The 17,179-nt window shown below is 39.6% G+C and overlaps 1 protein-coding gene across 1 annotated transcript in view; it reads left to right on the plus strand.

Moving 5' to 3' along the window:
- Window positions 1-14,597, plus strand: part of LOC117252884 (serine/threonine-protein kinase N2-like) — a 30,027-nt gene extending 15,430 nt beyond the window's left edge. Inside the window, exons 7-20 of the mRNA XM_033620131.2 lie at window positions 6,057-6,200; window positions 7,214-7,289; window positions 7,368-7,560; window positions 7,963-8,098; window positions 8,830-8,882; window positions 8,962-9,019; window positions 9,099-9,190; window positions 10,707-10,883; window positions 11,056-11,118; window positions 11,201-11,277; window positions 12,606-12,748; window positions 12,892-12,999; window positions 13,194-13,274; window positions 13,580-14,597. Of these exons, the coding sequence (XP_033476022.1) occupies window positions 6,057-6,200; window positions 7,214-7,289; window positions 7,368-7,560; window positions 7,963-8,098; window positions 8,830-8,882; window positions 8,962-9,019; window positions 9,099-9,190; window positions 10,707-10,883; window positions 11,056-11,118; window positions 11,201-11,277; window positions 12,606-12,748; window positions 12,892-12,999; window positions 13,194-13,274; window positions 13,580-13,783 (1,605 nt within the window). The 3' untranslated portion in view covers window positions 13,784-14,597. The remainder of the gene's footprint in view (window positions 1-6,056; window positions 6,201-7,213; window positions 7,290-7,367; window positions 7,561-7,962; window positions 8,099-8,829; window positions 8,883-8,961; window positions 9,020-9,098; window positions 9,191-10,706; window positions 10,884-11,055; window positions 11,119-11,200; window positions 11,278-12,605; window positions 12,749-12,891; window positions 13,000-13,193; window positions 13,275-13,579) is intronic.
- The last annotated feature ends 2,582 nt before the right edge of the window (window positions 14,598-17,179 follow it).

Here is a 17,179-nt window from a genome sequence, read left to right on the forward strand (position 1 = left end):
TGTGCGAATCAGGGGATTTTAATTCAAATTTTGGCGTTTCCATCATAATTTTCCGATGCAATACTTCTAGATGCACATCTAAACAGGCTGATGGAAACATGGCTTGTGTCACCGCTGACGAGGAAATACAGCGAGTGCTGGATGGAGCAGTGAGTGACAACAACCCCGCCCACATTTAGGTACCATGTCTGAAGGGTTACTGTTGGTTCCAAAGGTACCATACCGAAAGTATTTGGTGGAAACGGGGTTAAAGAATCCACTGGTTTAGCTTAAAGAAATTAAGATAAAAATTTACATGCATCTTCTTCAGTAGTTCCAACACTGACTTTATAAAGTAAATACTCTTTTATAATCTTACAAACTCAGTTAGTTTAGTACAACTAATAAGATTTGCTTTGACCTCAATATTTATCCTAAAGTTGTGTTGACATTTAGTGATCATATTATTTATTCAAGATATTCTAATTTGTTTATTTTAATTCCATCCCAAAGTCAAAAATGTTTTTAATTTTGACCAACTTCTTCAAATAATCCGTCAACTGACTAAAACACGTTAATGAAACAAATGTAACCTTTTCTTATCCTGAAAAACTTCAAGTGTTATCGATGAACCCCATGAATCATTTTTTAGAGTGTACATCATATTCCTGCAATAACAAAACAAAAAACAACAATTATAACGACAAAGCAAAACAAGAAAAGCAAAAATACAACAACACAGACGACCAAAATCTAGAATGATTGCTTAATTTTTATGTGTTTAAGTTTGCCAATTTTGTCGCAAAAGCCTGAAAGAGAAGGCAAGAAAGTTTGATTAGCACTTATTTTGATTTTTTTCAGCGTGACACAGTAACTGCCTTTGTGAGTTATCCATGAACTCGGTTTTACGCAGTGACGATCTAATTATGTGGGATGATTTCGTCGCTTTGCTCGATTTTCTTTCCTTTAAATGTTGTCTGAAAATATGCACACTTGACTCTGGTCCTGGCTTGATTTAGTTTTATGGTGTCTTGTACATTTAATAAACCTAGATAAACGCCATATATAAGTATTCAAATACAGTTCATCTCCATCTAATATCTGGGATATTGCTTGTTAGATAATAAACACCTTTTAAATGACAAAAATACAGTCAGTATTTTTGATCATGTCGATGATAGTGTCAGGTTTGTAATGCAGAAAGCACAGATTTTTTCATCTTCTAAACCTCCTTTACTGCAGACCAGCTCCACTGTGAGCCAGCTTCCAGTATTCGTGAGTCATTTTTCATTCTGATCCAAACCACCCACGTCCGAGCCATCCTTCCTTCCTCTGAGTTTACTTCCCTCCACGTCATCCTGTTTCCACCTGAAATAAGTTCAATTACAGAAACAAGATGCCACTGAAATACTGCAGATCAGAGTCAACATGTTCTCCCTGTGTGATGAATGTACAGAACTTTGTCTCTGTGACTTTGGAACAGGTACAACCAGCATCAGCAGCTTACAGGCTGTCGTTACTCTGTATGTGCTGACACATGTAATACAGCAAACACAGGACGTTACAGGTGGTACAAGGGCACCGTGCAGGACAGAGAATACACAGGATGTATACACAGACACCCGACATATGAAGAAGAAGAAGGGCTCGCTTGAACGACGAGATTTCTGCTCAGAAAGCGAGAGTTTTTCAGGCCCTCAAATACGCCAGAAGGTGTTTCTTTTTCAGTGGTGGAAAAACAAATTAATTCACTGAATCATTTTGAGGTACTTTCATTATTTTCAGTTTGTGCAACTCAATCCATCTCAGAGGGAAATATTGTTTTTGTTACTCATTTACTTGACACCTGCAGCTACGAGTTACTTTGCAGATAAATATTTTTACTTTCAAAACTGTCACTACTGAGATAATGCAGGATTTGATCCAAACACAGACGGTGAAGGCAGAGTGGTGTAGTTCAATGTTTTATTGTTAAAGCGAGGGTATATAGAGATGTACAGAAGCTTTAAAGCGGTAACACAAAGCAAGAGAGCAACATTGCAACTTGACAAATTGGCAGATTACTCATGAAAATGAACCTGAATATGTACAACTGTGCTGATTAGGGGAAATGGGAACAGGTGAGGAGGCTGTCAGTTGACCGAGACTGGAGGGAACGGAGTTGCAAATGCATGGGTATAGATCAGCGGTGCCCGGTCCTGCTCCTGGAGAGCTACTGCCCTGCATGTTTTAGGTCTCTACCTACTCTTCTAATTAACAATGATTTATTTTGTTTATTTATTTAACCTTTATTTAACCAGGAGGTCCCATTGAGATTGAAAATCTCTTTTACAAGAGACACCTGGCCGAGGTAGCAGTCAATCAAAACACATTAAAATGCACAAATACAACATATAATACAAAAATCCCCGATTCAAACACAGTGGTCTCTCAGGAAAAACAAGCACGTCTCTGTCACCGCATTCTCTATGATGCCCTTAAAGGGATAGTGCACCCAAAAATGAAAATTCAGCCATTATCTACTCGCCGAGGGAGGCCCTGGTGAAGTTTTAGAGTCCTCACATCCCTTGCGGAGATCAGCGGGGGCAGCGGCTAGCACACCTAATGGCTGACAGCGCCACAGACTAACGTCCAAGAACACAAAATTGAAACCACAAAATATCTCCATACTGCTCATCCGTAGTGATCCAATTGTCCTGAAGCCCAGACATAAAAAGTTGTTTGGAAAAACATCATATGAACTCTGTTTTTAGCCTCACTGTAGCCTGTAGCTCTGACTGCTTCTCATGTGGTCGCGCAACCGCGCACACATGAGAGTGAAAGCATGGGCTTTGCTTACCCGTGTTTACATTACGTGACACGTGCACCGCAGGGAGAGACAACAGTAACCATATATCCGAGACCAACTCCATTGTCCGCCTGAACTAAGGTAGAAATGAATGACTTACTCCTCTGAAAGCCTGCCATCTGGTCCTGTGGGCCTCTGCCTTTTCTTCCACTTGATCTTGGGGAAGTAAAAAACACCACGGGTCAGCAGTGTTGGAAACTCAGGGTGGTCGATGATGCACGGTCTCTGAAGAGCTCTCATCAGTACTGATGTCCAGATTCTCAAGTGCAGGCATCGCCAATTCCCAGTCTGAGCAGCAAAGACTTTCCTCATCCGTTGGCACTGCTTTGCATTTGAAACAACTACACCACCAGGTTTCCAGTGCTCGACTCCGGCAGCTGCTTCGTCCAGTAGCCTGAGTTCTGTGCGTATACTCGGGCTCAAACAAATACGGCTCAACAAAGAAATGCTGTTCCTCCTCAATTTCAAAGTCTTCAGACATGTTGGGCTGTCCTTTGCTAAAAGACCGTAGTGCAAGTTATCTTTTAGCTCTGTGGTTACTGTTGTCTCTCCCTGCGGTGCACGTGTCACGTGATGTAAACACCAGTAAGCAAAGCTCATGCTTTCGCTGGTCTCGCACAAGCGTACACACGTGAACACGGAGCACAGAGAAGCAGTCAGAGCTACAGGCTACAGTGAGGCTAAAAACAGAGTTCATATGATGTTTTTCCAAACAACTTTTTATGTCGGGGCTGCAGCACACTTGGATCACTACGGATGAGCAGTATGGAGATGTTTTGTGGATTCAATTTTGTGTTCTTGGACGTTAGTCTGGGGCGCCGTCTGCCATTAGGTGTGCTAGCCGCTCCCCCCGCCGATCTCCGCAAGGGATGTGAGGACTCTAAAACTTCACCAGGGCCTCCATCAGCATATGGGTGAGTAGATAATGGCTGAATTTTCATTTTTGGGTGCACTATCCCTTTAAATTCATCAATGGATATAAGTGTTTCTAAGTTTTTAGATCTTTTTAAAGATCGTTCCATGTCCATGATGCAGAGTAGGAGAATGCAGTTTTCCCCACATCTGTTAAAACCCAGGGTTCATTAAAAAGCAAGCACCTGGAGGAGCGTAGCTGGTCACAGAGCAGGGTGCAGAGGTCGGCCGGAAGTTTGCCCAATATTGCTTTATAGATAAAAATATACCAGTGCTGTCTGTGAGTGGTCAGTGGTGTTCAACCCACCAAATCATAAAGAAAGCAGTGATGAGTAAGTGACTTTGCATCTGTAATAAAACGTAGAGATGCATGGTGCACTGAATCAAGGCTACGCAAACTGGTGGAGGTTGCATGCATCATATACAATATGTCACTGTAATCAGTCACAGACAGAAAAGGAGCTTCCACAAGTTTGTCTTAGCACTGAAAGTAAAACAAGATTTATTTCTCAAATAAAAGCCAATCTTCACTTTAAGCTTCCTAACAGGAGCAGCAATATGTAAATGAAAGCTTGTCATCTATTCATATACCCAAGTAGTTGTATGAGGACACCCTGTCAGTGGATTTACTGTCAGAAGTGAAAATGATCTGCTCATTATTAAGCACTTGAGGCTTATAAGCACTCGATAGCGAGCCAGTCGTTTAAATCAGGTGTGGTTTGATCAGGACCTGAAACATGCAGGGCAGAGCAGGGCTGGGCACCACTGGCAGAGATGAAGTGAGAGGTGACTGAAGGGACGGACCAGGGTCCTTTTCACTATACTTACTTATGCCTCCTCACCTCCTCTCTCCTCCCGTGACACAAACATCGTTCCCCCTCCACCATCATGACAGATTCTGCAATCCTTTAAATGCACCCCGAGGGGAGAGGAGGCTTTAGGAGAAGCTTTGAGCGAGTTTTACATCAAGTGGTCTGACTATGGCGCTCCCCCAGGGTCACGGCGACATTTTCTTTTTAGTTACTGATTTATTTTTCGCATTCAGTGATGCCACACCACTGCATGATTCTTCATTCACACAGTTTATTCTCACATTGCCTATTGTAGTGTCGTGTATAGATGGGGATCTACAGTTACATGGTGTGAAGCAGTATAATACGCCGTCACCTTGTGTGTGATGAATCTAACACCTTAGAATATAAAGGATCATTAGATGCAAGGTGTTGCAGCATCACACAAAGCAACAGTTTAGTTTTTTTTTTTTTACAGTACAATCAATGTGCACATATTCTCACACAGCTTTGTGGTGCAGATAACAATAATGCAAGTGATCATTACAAATCATAAGACTTTTATAGGCCTATAAGACATCTTCCTATCTATCTATCTATCTATGGAAGATGCTATAAGGTTTTGAAGTTGTTCTTTTGGGAGATTCTGTTGACACTGGATGAGCTGTGCAGCAGGTCATATGTAACATAGACTGATGCTATGAGACCAAGGATCTTTCATCTGGCAGCACTGGCTCCATCGTCCTCACATCTTTTCATTGCTTCCTCTGCTTGCATCTCCCATGGGTGGGACTTATGGCAAGTGCGGGAAGTAAGGAGGCAAATTAGCATGATGAGGCAGAATTCAGTATTTCAAAATATCTACAACATTAAAATCCTATTTAAACACAGAATATAACACTCTGAAAAGGCCATTTTGCGGAATCTACACTCCTACCTCCTACCTGTGATACTCAAGTGCACTTACCTGGGGATATTTCCACTAAAGTATCACTCTGAATGCTTATTGTCAGGGTTTACACTGTGCTACTGCTGTTTAATGTGCACTGGTTTATTATTGCTGTAGTTGTGTCTGTGACCGGCAGGTGTCGCCCTAATACCTGCAGATATTCATTCATCACAGACACATTCATTTATCACACAGAGATGTGCAGGAAGGGACAAACTTAAACATGTTCAGTGCTGCAGAACAAAAGCTTAGAGGTGATTTGTTTCTTTTAATTAAAGATAACAGACAGAAGTACGTGTGAGCTTGGAGATTCACTCAATTTAAACTCAATTAAAACTTTAAAATCAGAGGAAGAAACCAGATGATCCAGTTTCAGATAAGGCTACATTATTCCGTCTGATTTAAAAGCTTTTGTGTTTGTTTTTCTTAATTGGGTTAAAATTTAGAAACCTACAGAACAATACAAATATTGGAAAAAAATCACATTCACATATCACATATCAAACAAAATTAAGTTGAGTATGAGTATGTTCATTGATTGTATTTGTTGTGATTGTGTTCATGTTCTGTCTGATAGTCTCGGGAGCTGGAGGTCTGTGTCTTCTGGCGGAACCGGAGGGCAATGTGTGCCGTCAAGTTCCTGCGACTAGAGGAGATGATGGACAACCCGAGCCACGACCAGGAGTTCAGTCTGGAGCCGCAGGGCTGCCTCTACGCCAAGGTACACACAGTGACCTGTACGTGTGTGGTGGTATCTAATTTAATGGGAGGAATAAATCTGATGAATATGTGTTTTTTTAGTACAGAAATAGAAAATGTATTTATTATAAATTCTAGGTACTAACAGTCTGGGGAGGGAATTATTACTTAACATCTAGTTGGCATATTGACCAGAAACTATCATATTACTGGTGTATTTATTATCAGGTTGTTTCCTTACATACACTCACCTGCCACTTTATTAGGTACACCTTGCTAGTACCAGGTTAGACCCCCTTTTTGGTGTCACAGATTCAACAAGGTGCTGGAAACATTCCTCAGAGATTTTGGTCCATATTGACATGATGACATCACACAGCTGCTGCAGATTTGTCGGCTGCACATCCATGATGAGAATCTCCCGATTCAGCACATCCCAAAGGTGCTCTATTGGACTGAGATCTGGTGACTGTGGAGGCCATTGGAGTACAGTGAACTCATTGTCATGTTTGAGATAATGTGAGCTTTGTGACATGGTGCGTTATCCTGCTGGAAGTAGCCATCAGAAGATGGGTACACTGTGGTCATAAAGGGATGGACACGCTCAGCAACCCGTCTGGCACCAACAACCATGCCACGTTCAAAGTCACTCAAATCACCTTTCTTCATCATTCTGATGCTCAGTTTGAACTTCAGCAGGTTGTCTTCACCATGTCTACATGACTAAATGTTAATGAGTTGCTGCCACGTGATTGACTGATTAGCTATTTGTGTTAAGAGCAGTTGAACAGGTGTACTCATAAAGTGGCTAATGAGTGTATATGAACATAGATACCATATATACGAAACTTTTCAGTTGTCTTTTTATTCAAAAATACTATTTACAACACCTCATTGTCCTTACTTTATACAAAGACTGTCAGGAAAATAACCACACATATTAAATATTTTAAATAGAAAATGTTCAGGAGCTCTTAATCAAGGCGTAAACACAAGCCAGCATCTAAAAGATGTCTCTTGTTGTGGGTTCTACAGCTTCAGTTCATCGACACTGTTGTTGAGCGGCAGCCGAAACTGAGACGTCAGCGATGTATCTTTACTAAAGAGCGAGGTACAGACGATCACCCTGAAGGATCAACGCTTTATTTGTGTGTCTGCAGTGTAAGTGAAGCATTTTATTCTTCTTCAGGGAAGAACTTCCTCCGGGCGGCTCAGATGAACATGAACTTTGCCACGTGGGGTCACCTGATGATGAGCATCCTCCCTCGCTACAGCTCATTCACCACATTCAGCTCAACTCTCTCCACGACCCCTGACCTGGTGGCCAACAACACGTCGCGTCCCACCGAGAAGGAGCCTCAAACCACCTCTCCACTGCCAAGGTCAGAACAATCAAAGCATCAGTATCTGACTTGACATAGAGTTAGATAGGAGAGTTTATACCTGTGTGAAAACTGCACTGACTTCCAACTTGTATTGTAGCACCATCTGCAACAGTATGATTGTTTACAGTTTGGTTTTTGGGGTTTAATTTTACTCCAGCTTCCTCCCACAGTCCAAAGACATGCAGGTTAATTAGTGACTCTAAACTGAATGTGAGTGTGAATGGTTGTCTGTCTCTATGTGTCAGCCCTGTGATAGTGTGGTGACCTGTCCAGGGTGAACCCTGCCTCTCACCCAGTGTCAGCTGGGATAGGCTCCAGCCCCGCGACCCCTAACAGGATAAGCAGTTATGGAAAATTAATAAATGTATGAATGTTGTTTTTGTGTTTGTATATCTGCAGCGAAGCTCCAGAAATCAGACTCAGCGTCACTGAGGATCAGCCGTCTCCCACCAGCCTCGACCTGGGAGACAACACTCCCACCATCATCACCACGGCACACAAAACATCATCTCTGACTGCATCTCAAGAAGCACTGGTAAATGATTGTTGATAAACCTGCCAGAAAATACACATTTTTATTTTTACATTTAAGTCTAAATTCTCCAATGTTATTCACTGTGTAATGACAAGTCTAAAACCACACTACAGCACAGCTAGCATGGTTAAAAAACACACAAACATACATTTGCTCTATATTTTATTCTGTTACAGTATTAAATAATCAAATTATTCTCCTTCAGTTGTAGTATTTCATTGTTATCCACCAGATTACATGAATGACATGTTGCTGGTGCTCCATTTATCAGGTGATCTTTAGCTTTTACAGGAGCAGTGTGTAAGATTTAGGGGGATTTAGTAGCGTCTAGTGATGAGGTTTGCAGATTGCAACCAGCTGAAACTTCTCCTGGTTAGAATTCCTTCAGTGTTTAAAAAGACACAGCAGTTCTTATTTCCAGGTGATTATACACTAAAGAAAACATACTTGTTATGTTATATTCCATTTCTGTCAATAAATCCCCCTAAATCCTACACACTGGACCTTTAATGGAGTTTTACAGCGTCTCCTGTGGGTTCAGAAACTTGAATGTTTCTATTAGTTTAAGAAACTCTTTCAAAACAAGAGAGTCAGGCAATGCTGTCTTCTATAATGACAGTAATACATGCAGTGTGTTGGATAAAGATGGGAAACATTTCGAGACATATTGATTTTGGGATGTGATTTGTGACTGAATGGTTAAATGTTCCAAACTTTGTCTCTGTTCGCAGTCGTCCATAAACAACACAGAAGGAAGTGAAGACCAGCCTGTATCTGCTCTAAAGTATGCACACATACACTTTCTTTACACACTCAGAATGAAGCATCGCCTTCATTTAATATTTTTGTCTTTTTTCCACAAGGATGCAAATGGACGATTTTAAATACATGTCAGTTCTGGGCAGAGGACACTTTGGGAAGGTAATATTTTAAAAGTTTTTCTCTTAAATTCATCGTGCTCGATTAAAAACATCTCCTCAGTGAATGTTTTCTGTTTCAGGTCCTGCTGGCAGAGTTTAAGAAGACAGGAAGACTGTACGCCATCAAAGCCTTGAAGAAAAGAGACATTGTGACTCGAGATGAAGTGGACAGGTGTGTGTGTGTGTGTGTGTGTGTGTGTGTGTGTGTGTGTGTGAAGGGAAAGCTTTAAAGTTTATCCAAATCACAGCAACAAGCCACACCTGCAAGTGAAGTGATCTGAGACGAGAGGAGATATGAGTTTCAAAGTAAAACAGGAAACAGCACGAGTGAATGGAAAAAAAACATAACCTAAGAAACTTGAGCTGTGACACTGTTGCTGTTTTTCAAAAAGGGATAGAGCCGTTAAAAGCAGTTGAGACACCACTGCTTTTCCAGCAGGGATTGTGCCCCATAAACCGGGTATTTTAAGCCAATACACGATCTATTCCAAACCATAACCAAGTGTTTTTTGTGTCTAAACCTAATCACACGTTTCTGCTAAATAATAACATGCGACTGTAACAAATCCGTGGTTTGCAGAAATGCACAATGCCATCATTTTTCTGCCAATATGTGTGAATATCCACAAATCCACAAATTTATTTCACCACCAGACACCAATATATGTACCAAAACCTATGCACATTATACCAAATCTGCACCAGACGAGGTAAATAGAAGATTAGTCCTCTATAATTTGAGCAAATGGACCCTTGAAAATAACTAAAAGTAACAGACTTTGGCAGTTTTCTCTACAAAGCTGTACTTGTACTTCAGATTAACTAAATGAAACACCAACGATCCGCCTTGAGGAAGGGTTTGTTTCATTGCTTCTGTTAATGAAGCAACAGATTTGACTTAATTAAAGCCTATTTAACAGTACAAAGAACCTTCATTGGATTCTTCATTAAAAATGTACCAAATTAAGGACAAATGAAACGCCTGCTGCAGTCATCTCAATGAGTTTTAAGTTAAAAGAAGACGAGGTGAAACAAAGAGTGTTCTGGTTCAAGAGCCTCTTTCTTTTGTCTCTTCTTACTTGTTTGTTTCTACTTTTATTTTTTCACGTTAACAGAATTTGTACCAATTTACTTGTAGACCCAAGGCCATACTATAGCACTGAGCTAAAACTGAAAAAGTTCCACAGATGGTAATTTGTTTTTCAGGTCTAGGAAATTTCAAGTCCTTTATTGTCCTATGGGCAGCAGTTACAGAGAAGCTGTCATTGACAATGGAATTCATATATCTCTCTCAATGCTCATTAAATATGGGTTTAAAAAAAGGCAAAAAGGCAAGTTGAAGACAAGTAACAAACTTAAAATCTACATTAAATTGTGTAAGTTAAAATAGGGATAAAATTTTCATTTATAAATATATAAAATCTAAAATAGAATAATATACATTTGAAATAATACAATCTAAAATAATAGCCTATACATTAAAATGAAATAAAATGTTACATAAAGTAATGTAAATAAATTGAAATAAAATAATATTATAAATAAAACATTACAAATTTTAATGAGAGAATATAGTAAATAAAAATAATCTAAATTTTATTATATAATGATATTAACATAATATAATCTAAATTAGAATAATATGAAGTTCAGAGAAACTGGTGCTAATGTGAGGGTTCATTCTGCAGCCTTATGAGTGAGAAGAGGATCTTTGAGATGATCAACGCTTCCAGACATCCGTTCCTGGTGAACCTCCACGGCTGCTTCCAGACCAGCGACCACGTCTGCTTCGTCATGGAATATTTACCAGGCGGCGACCTCATGATCCACATCCACAACAATGTCTTCACCGAGGCGCAGACCAGGTTCGTACAGTATGTCCTTGTCTTGTTCAAAGACACTTCACTGTTTGTGTAATGAAGAGGTGGAATAAGTAAAAGTTCTAAATATTTCTAACAGACTGCAGAAAGTGTGGATCATATTTTTTATAATCCAAAATTTAAAATCTGTTGTTGTTGTTGCTGTTGTTGTTTACAGGTTTTACTCAGCATGTGTGCTGCTGGGTTTAGAGTTCCTACATCTGAATAAAATCATCTATCGGTAAGTTGCACCAGCTGACGCGATGCTGCATCATTGTACTGTATCTTCAGATTCAAGTACACCTACTGTGTGTTTTACACAGAGATCTGAAGCTGGACAACCTGCTGATGGATGCAGACGGGTTTGTGAAAATCACAGACTTTGGACTTTGTAAAGAAGGTAACTATTCACTCAGGTATTGTCCTTAAAGGGAAATTTCGGTTTATTTCAACCCGTCTCCTATCGTCCTAAATTTGAATCTGCCAAGTCTCTAATGTTGTTCGATAAATGTAGTGGAATAAAAAGTACAATACAGGCCGCCCTTATTTATGTGAGCCAGAATACACTGACGAAGAGCTTCGTGAAATTGAAGAATGGAGGAGGAGAGAGAGAGAGGCACAACAGGTAACGTTAGAGGACGACAGAGGACGAATGGCTGCTGGAAGGATTTAGCTCTGGAGCTCGGTGGTGTAACGTTACCTGTGAATACTGCACCCCAATGCCCACAGAAGAGGAATGCCTCTGTTGCAAGGAATGGGACTGGTTGCAGCCTTAGCTAAATGGTAAACAACAAACATGGCAGCACACCGGTAAGGTGAGACAACACGTTTACATGTTGTTTTCTATATGTTCTCTGACATTTATCTTAACGATATGAGGCGGTCTTTGTGGAGAAAAAGCTTGTTTAGTGGACTAACTTTGCACTTGAAAGGATGCCCGTTCAATTAAGTTTTAACAGGTCTGACGCTACGGCTGTATCTAGGCTAACGGCTAACATGCTAACTATTATTTCTATGTCACTAGTGACTTGAAACATATTTAGGACGATAGGAGACGGGTTGAAATAAACCGAAATTTCCCTTTAAGGACAATCTTGAGGTACTTGTATTTGAGTATTTCCATTTTATGCTACTTTATCCTACTTCTACTCCCCCACAGTTTGGAAGCCCGTATTGTACTTTTTATTCCACTACATTTATCGAACAACATTAGAGACTTGGCAGATTCAAATTATAAATATAAACTACATAATAAATTAGGGTGTATAAGTACAGATTAAACTACTCGGCAGTTTATAAAGTAGCTGAAATTAGCTCCACCTTTATCAGCTGTATGATCATGCATCACTAATCAATTAATATAAGGAGTATTTCAGATTCAGATTCAGATTCAGAATACTTTATTAATCCCTGGGGGGAAATTGGTTTTTTTTTACTATTAGTTCTTTAAATATGTGTTGATTGTACTTTTAACAGAGTATTTTTGCACTGTATTGCTACTTTATTCAAGTAAAAGATCTTCCACTACTTGAGATACACCTGCAACATATTTTTGTCTTACATTTGTCTTTACAATTTAAGTAATTTCCAGAAATCCTCTGTGAGTTGAGTTTTTCATGATTATGAAAGTTTTTGAAAATCTCAGTAAAAAAAAAAAAAGTGCAGTCTATCTACTCAAAACTCTTTTTCAGTCTTTCTGTGATTATCTTTTTGTTAATATTTCGGCAGGGATGGGTCACGGCGATCGGACCTCGACCTTCTGTGGGACTCCTGAGTTTCTGGCTCCTGAGGTCCTGACAGACGACAACTACACCCGGGCGGTGGACTGGTGGGGGATGGGCGTCCTCATCTTCGAGATGCTCGTTGGGGAGGTTGGTAACATTCATTTTTGTTTTTCTTCCATCAGTTTTGTTTGATTTTTGGTCCACAGTCAAATTTTATCGTCTAGGTAGAGAGGCCAAATTCAAAAATATAGTTAAATCTCTAACTCAGCATCTCTCTGCCCTACCACTAGTCTCCATTCCCTGGTGAGGATGAGGAGGAGGTGTTTGACAGCATCGTCAATGATGATGTGCAATATCCAGGGTGTCTTCCTCCTGATGCTGTCTGCATCATCCAGAAGGTAAACGCTGCTCATCTGCTCACTTAACCCTGATTTTACTACAGTTTATTAAGATATTTATGCCTTATCTTATACCTTATTTCCCTCGGTGTAACACAATGTGGTGTATTTAAAAAAAAAGTATAGGATATAAAATATAATTTATCCATTTTAAGTATAATTTATTTACAAACTCTCTGATTATCCGTCTGCAGCTGCTGAAGAAGAATCCTCTGAAAAGAATCGGAGCCGGAGAGAGGGATGCAAACGAGGTCAAAGGAGAGAAATTCTTTGAGGTAAATCACTTTCTTTAAACATCACGTATTACTCTGTAAAAGAATAATTTTGTGTATTTGTTAAGATCCATGTCCACCACTTGTGACTCAACCTAATGAGGTATTGATTTGTATTGATTATACGCATTTACTGAACCTGCCAAGACATGTCAAAGCTGTGATAAACACTTTCCCACTAAATTATTGATTGCTGAAAAGTACAATATTTCCCTCTGAGACGTAGCGGAGTAGAAGTATAAAGTGTCATGTAATTGAAATACTCAAGTAAGGTTCAAATACCTTGTTGAACCTCTAACCTCTTTCAGACCATCGACTGGGAAGCCCTCCTAGCCAAGAAAGTAAAACCTCCATTCCTGCCGTCAATCAAAGAGTCGATGGACGTCAGCAACTTTGACAGCGAGTTCACTCGACTTCAGCCAATCCTGTCGCCTCCCTCCAAACCCTTCATCCTCTCTGCCGAGCAGCAGGAAGCCTTCGCAGACTTCGACTTCTGCGCCTTGCACGGGTGAAAGACAAACTCAAAGGACCAGGGTGGGAAAATTATTCCATTTATTTTGTGGCTGGGAAGCTTGTCCACTTCAGTAGACTTACCAAACATCATTATTTATTTACAGTATAGCCAACCCCACTGTTGGGAAGTTAAATTATTCAAGTGAGTAGTGACTTTATTTATATGTTTTTTGGATTAAAAACATTAAAGGTTTAGCTGTTTAGCAGCAGGACTCGCAAGAAAACAGATTTTTTAAAACTTTAATCTCTAGTCTAGTGTTGTGTTAGATTATTAATAAATTGGTCAATTGGCATAAAATGTATCTGTTAAATTAGTCTAACAATTTTCATTTAAGTCCTTTATCAATTACAAACACAAAACAAGAAGATTACAACCAAAAATGTGACATAAGAACTTTTTAACCTCACTTATAGACCATGGTAACTTGCGATGACCATTGGTCGTCATGTCTTTTGACAGTTTATTGTAGAAATGATCTTATTTATTTAAAATCATACAGGTGGTATCTGTACGGTCAATATGAAGCTATGCTTAGCAACTTGTTAGCTTAGCTTAGCATAATGGCTGGAAACATGGGCAAACAGCTAGCCTGGCTCTGTCCAAAGAAAACATAAATCCACCTACCAGCCCCTCAGCCGCATTAGCTGTTTTCCTGTGTTTCCAGGCTTTGAGCTATAAGCTAAGCTAATTGACTGCTGGTGTTAGTGTCATATGTACCGTACAGATATAGGACGTATTGATGTTTTCATCTAAAATAAGCAAATAAGCATATTTCAGAAAGTTTCAAACTATTTCAGTGAAAGGAAAATAAAGTTAGTTGGAGCCCATGTTTGTGTGAAAACAGACTGAAAAATTAAATAATAGAAACACTTTTGGGAAATAGTCTTGTTCGCTTTCTTGCCAAAAGGTAGATGAGAAGATTGATGCCAGTAAATATGAGGCTACTGGTTAGCTTAGCTTAGCTTAGCACAAAGACTGGGAACCATGGATGGATTAGCAGAACTGGATACAGCATTGGCGGCTGGGCCCTGTTCCTTTCTATGAGAGTTGCTCAGTGGCACATGAAGCCAAAATGGTTCATCTGTCGCATATGAAATAACCCGACTGATCTGGAGATCTTCAGCATTACTTCAGCACTGTGTGGCCCATAGAGCATGTACACTAGAGACACTACAGTGCAGCCAAACAACTCACTTCTGCCAGCTGAATGGATAGCTTCCAATTTAGCACTCCGCTAAATGGGGATGGGGATAAAATAATTTCATCTTGTGGCTCTTCTAGACTTTCCAAATGTTATCGGACCAAATGGATCAAATCCTCATAGTGAAGCGAATCATTTTTGTGGGGGTTGTGGCGCTCAAAAGAATGTATCCACTGATTTACAGATGTCTCTTTCCCAATGTAAGTCAATTGGAAATAGTCTTTTTGAGCTGCAGGGCATCATGTGACGGACCCCAGAAATTGTAGTACCACCGTTTGGCCACTATGAAAATTGGCATCAAACCCTGGCGCACTTCTTGGGGGCCTGCTGGAAACAGGGGCAAACAGCTAGCCTGGCTCTGTTGAAAGATAAGTCAGCCCTGCTAGTTTTTCCCCCGTTTCAAGTCTTTGTGCTAAGCTAAGCCAAGCTAATTGACCGAAGACAGTAGCTTCATATCATACAGACATGAGAGGGTTATCAGTCTTTTTATCTAAAGAAAGTCAATAAGCATATTTCACAAAATATTTCACAAAAGAGTCCAGATTTATTTGGAAGCAAATTAAGAGTTTTGAAAGCTAGAAATCTGACCTCCCAGCCCAATAATGATTCAGCTATTTTCATTGATCAACAGCCCTTCAAGCCTTCTAAATAAAGTCGCCCACCCTGGTCTTGATATATAGTACCACCAAATGAACTAACATCTCGGATATTCCTGCAGCTCAGTCATTTTCCAACAAGAACTCTACATATGATCCCATGGCTGATTTTGCTGACTGTTCTCACCGCCATCTAATCGACAGCCAACCGTGGATCAACTAAACCAGGCAGCATCTTTTTTTTTTCTTTTTTTTTTTTAAACAGAGCAAAAGAAAGTGATTATAACCCTTTATATTCTCTGTGGAGAGTTGAGCTTTGTTCTGACTGTCCCAGCAGTAATACAACTCACCTGCTCCTGCTAATAAGAGTTTATCTATGAGATGTGGTCAGGTGAGATGTTGTACGAACAGATACGGGATGCTTGAAGAGTTTCAAACATTGTCACTGCTTTCTTCCATGTCTTTATCCCTCGTTATAGTTCTTGTCAAAATGCCCAAAAATACAGCAAAATCTTTATTAACAGTTGCAGTGCATTTCCTGAACCTCTGGCCAAGTATTTTTTGATAAGACTGTCAAGAGAGGTGTTGAGTCAGTTTATTGTCATTTTTGAAGCTGAAGTTCAAGACATATCCCAACTTTCAGTCACTACTGGTGAGCCCCTGCATTTATTGTGTGTAACGTCATAATTTCAGCCACTTTCCCTCTTGCTGCACTACATCATTTCCCCAAATTTGTCTTGATATACCAGCAGTTAAGGCACTGACTGCGTGGACTCTGTAAAAGTCTGTAAACTGCCTTATGTTGCCTCATAAATGTATAAATGATGATTGTCATACCTTTCTGAAAATTATACCATAATACTGACTTGTATTCAGCAGTGTTAGTTGCCTCAGCCGCTGGTGCATCAGTCACAAACGGGACATGATTACATAACATTGTAAGAGGAAATGTCTCGTAAATCATGACGACATTGTATTACATAGGAAAACTACAAAGGCACAAAGAGGAACATAGAATAAAAACAACACTGACTGAAACACACTTGATGGAAAGTTACTTTAATAACACTATAAAAGGTCCAAATCAGAAGCCCATTAACACCTCTGATAGTCTTATCAAAAAACAAATTATTAATTAATAAAAATAAATAATTAGCTTCACTAAATTTGGATATTGGATACTATATTGTTGTAATTGTACTGTTATTTTTGGAAAGGCTCAGTAATATAGTGCAGATAAGCAGATCACCAACAGCACAGCCAATAAATAAAATGTTGCTGTACTAATTTTCTTTCAAACAACAAAATCACAAGATGTTTAAAACGTTACTATTATTGGATTATTTCAAAATCATAATAAATATTTATTTTTAGTGTCAAAAATCTAGGATTGGTCGAGCTTTAACAGTCTCTTTTCCAAAACTGTTAACAATTTCAGCCAATTGTTAGTGCTAGCTAAACAAGCTAGGTAGCTACCCAGCTAAGCTGCCTCCTTTAGCAAAGTTTCTGCTGGTGTTACTATGCTAATGCTAGAATACAATTGACTAAGTGCTAACTGTTACTGAAACCACTGCAGTAAGCGTAAGTCACATTAGAT

Source organism: Epinephelus lanceolatus, chromosome 9 (genome assembly GCF_041903045.1).
Source record: "Epinephelus lanceolatus isolate andai-2023 chromosome 9, ASM4190304v1, whole genome shotgun sequence".
In the NCBI taxonomy this organism is placed as follows: Eukaryota; Metazoa; Chordata; class Actinopteri; order Perciformes; family Serranidae; genus Epinephelus; species Epinephelus lanceolatus.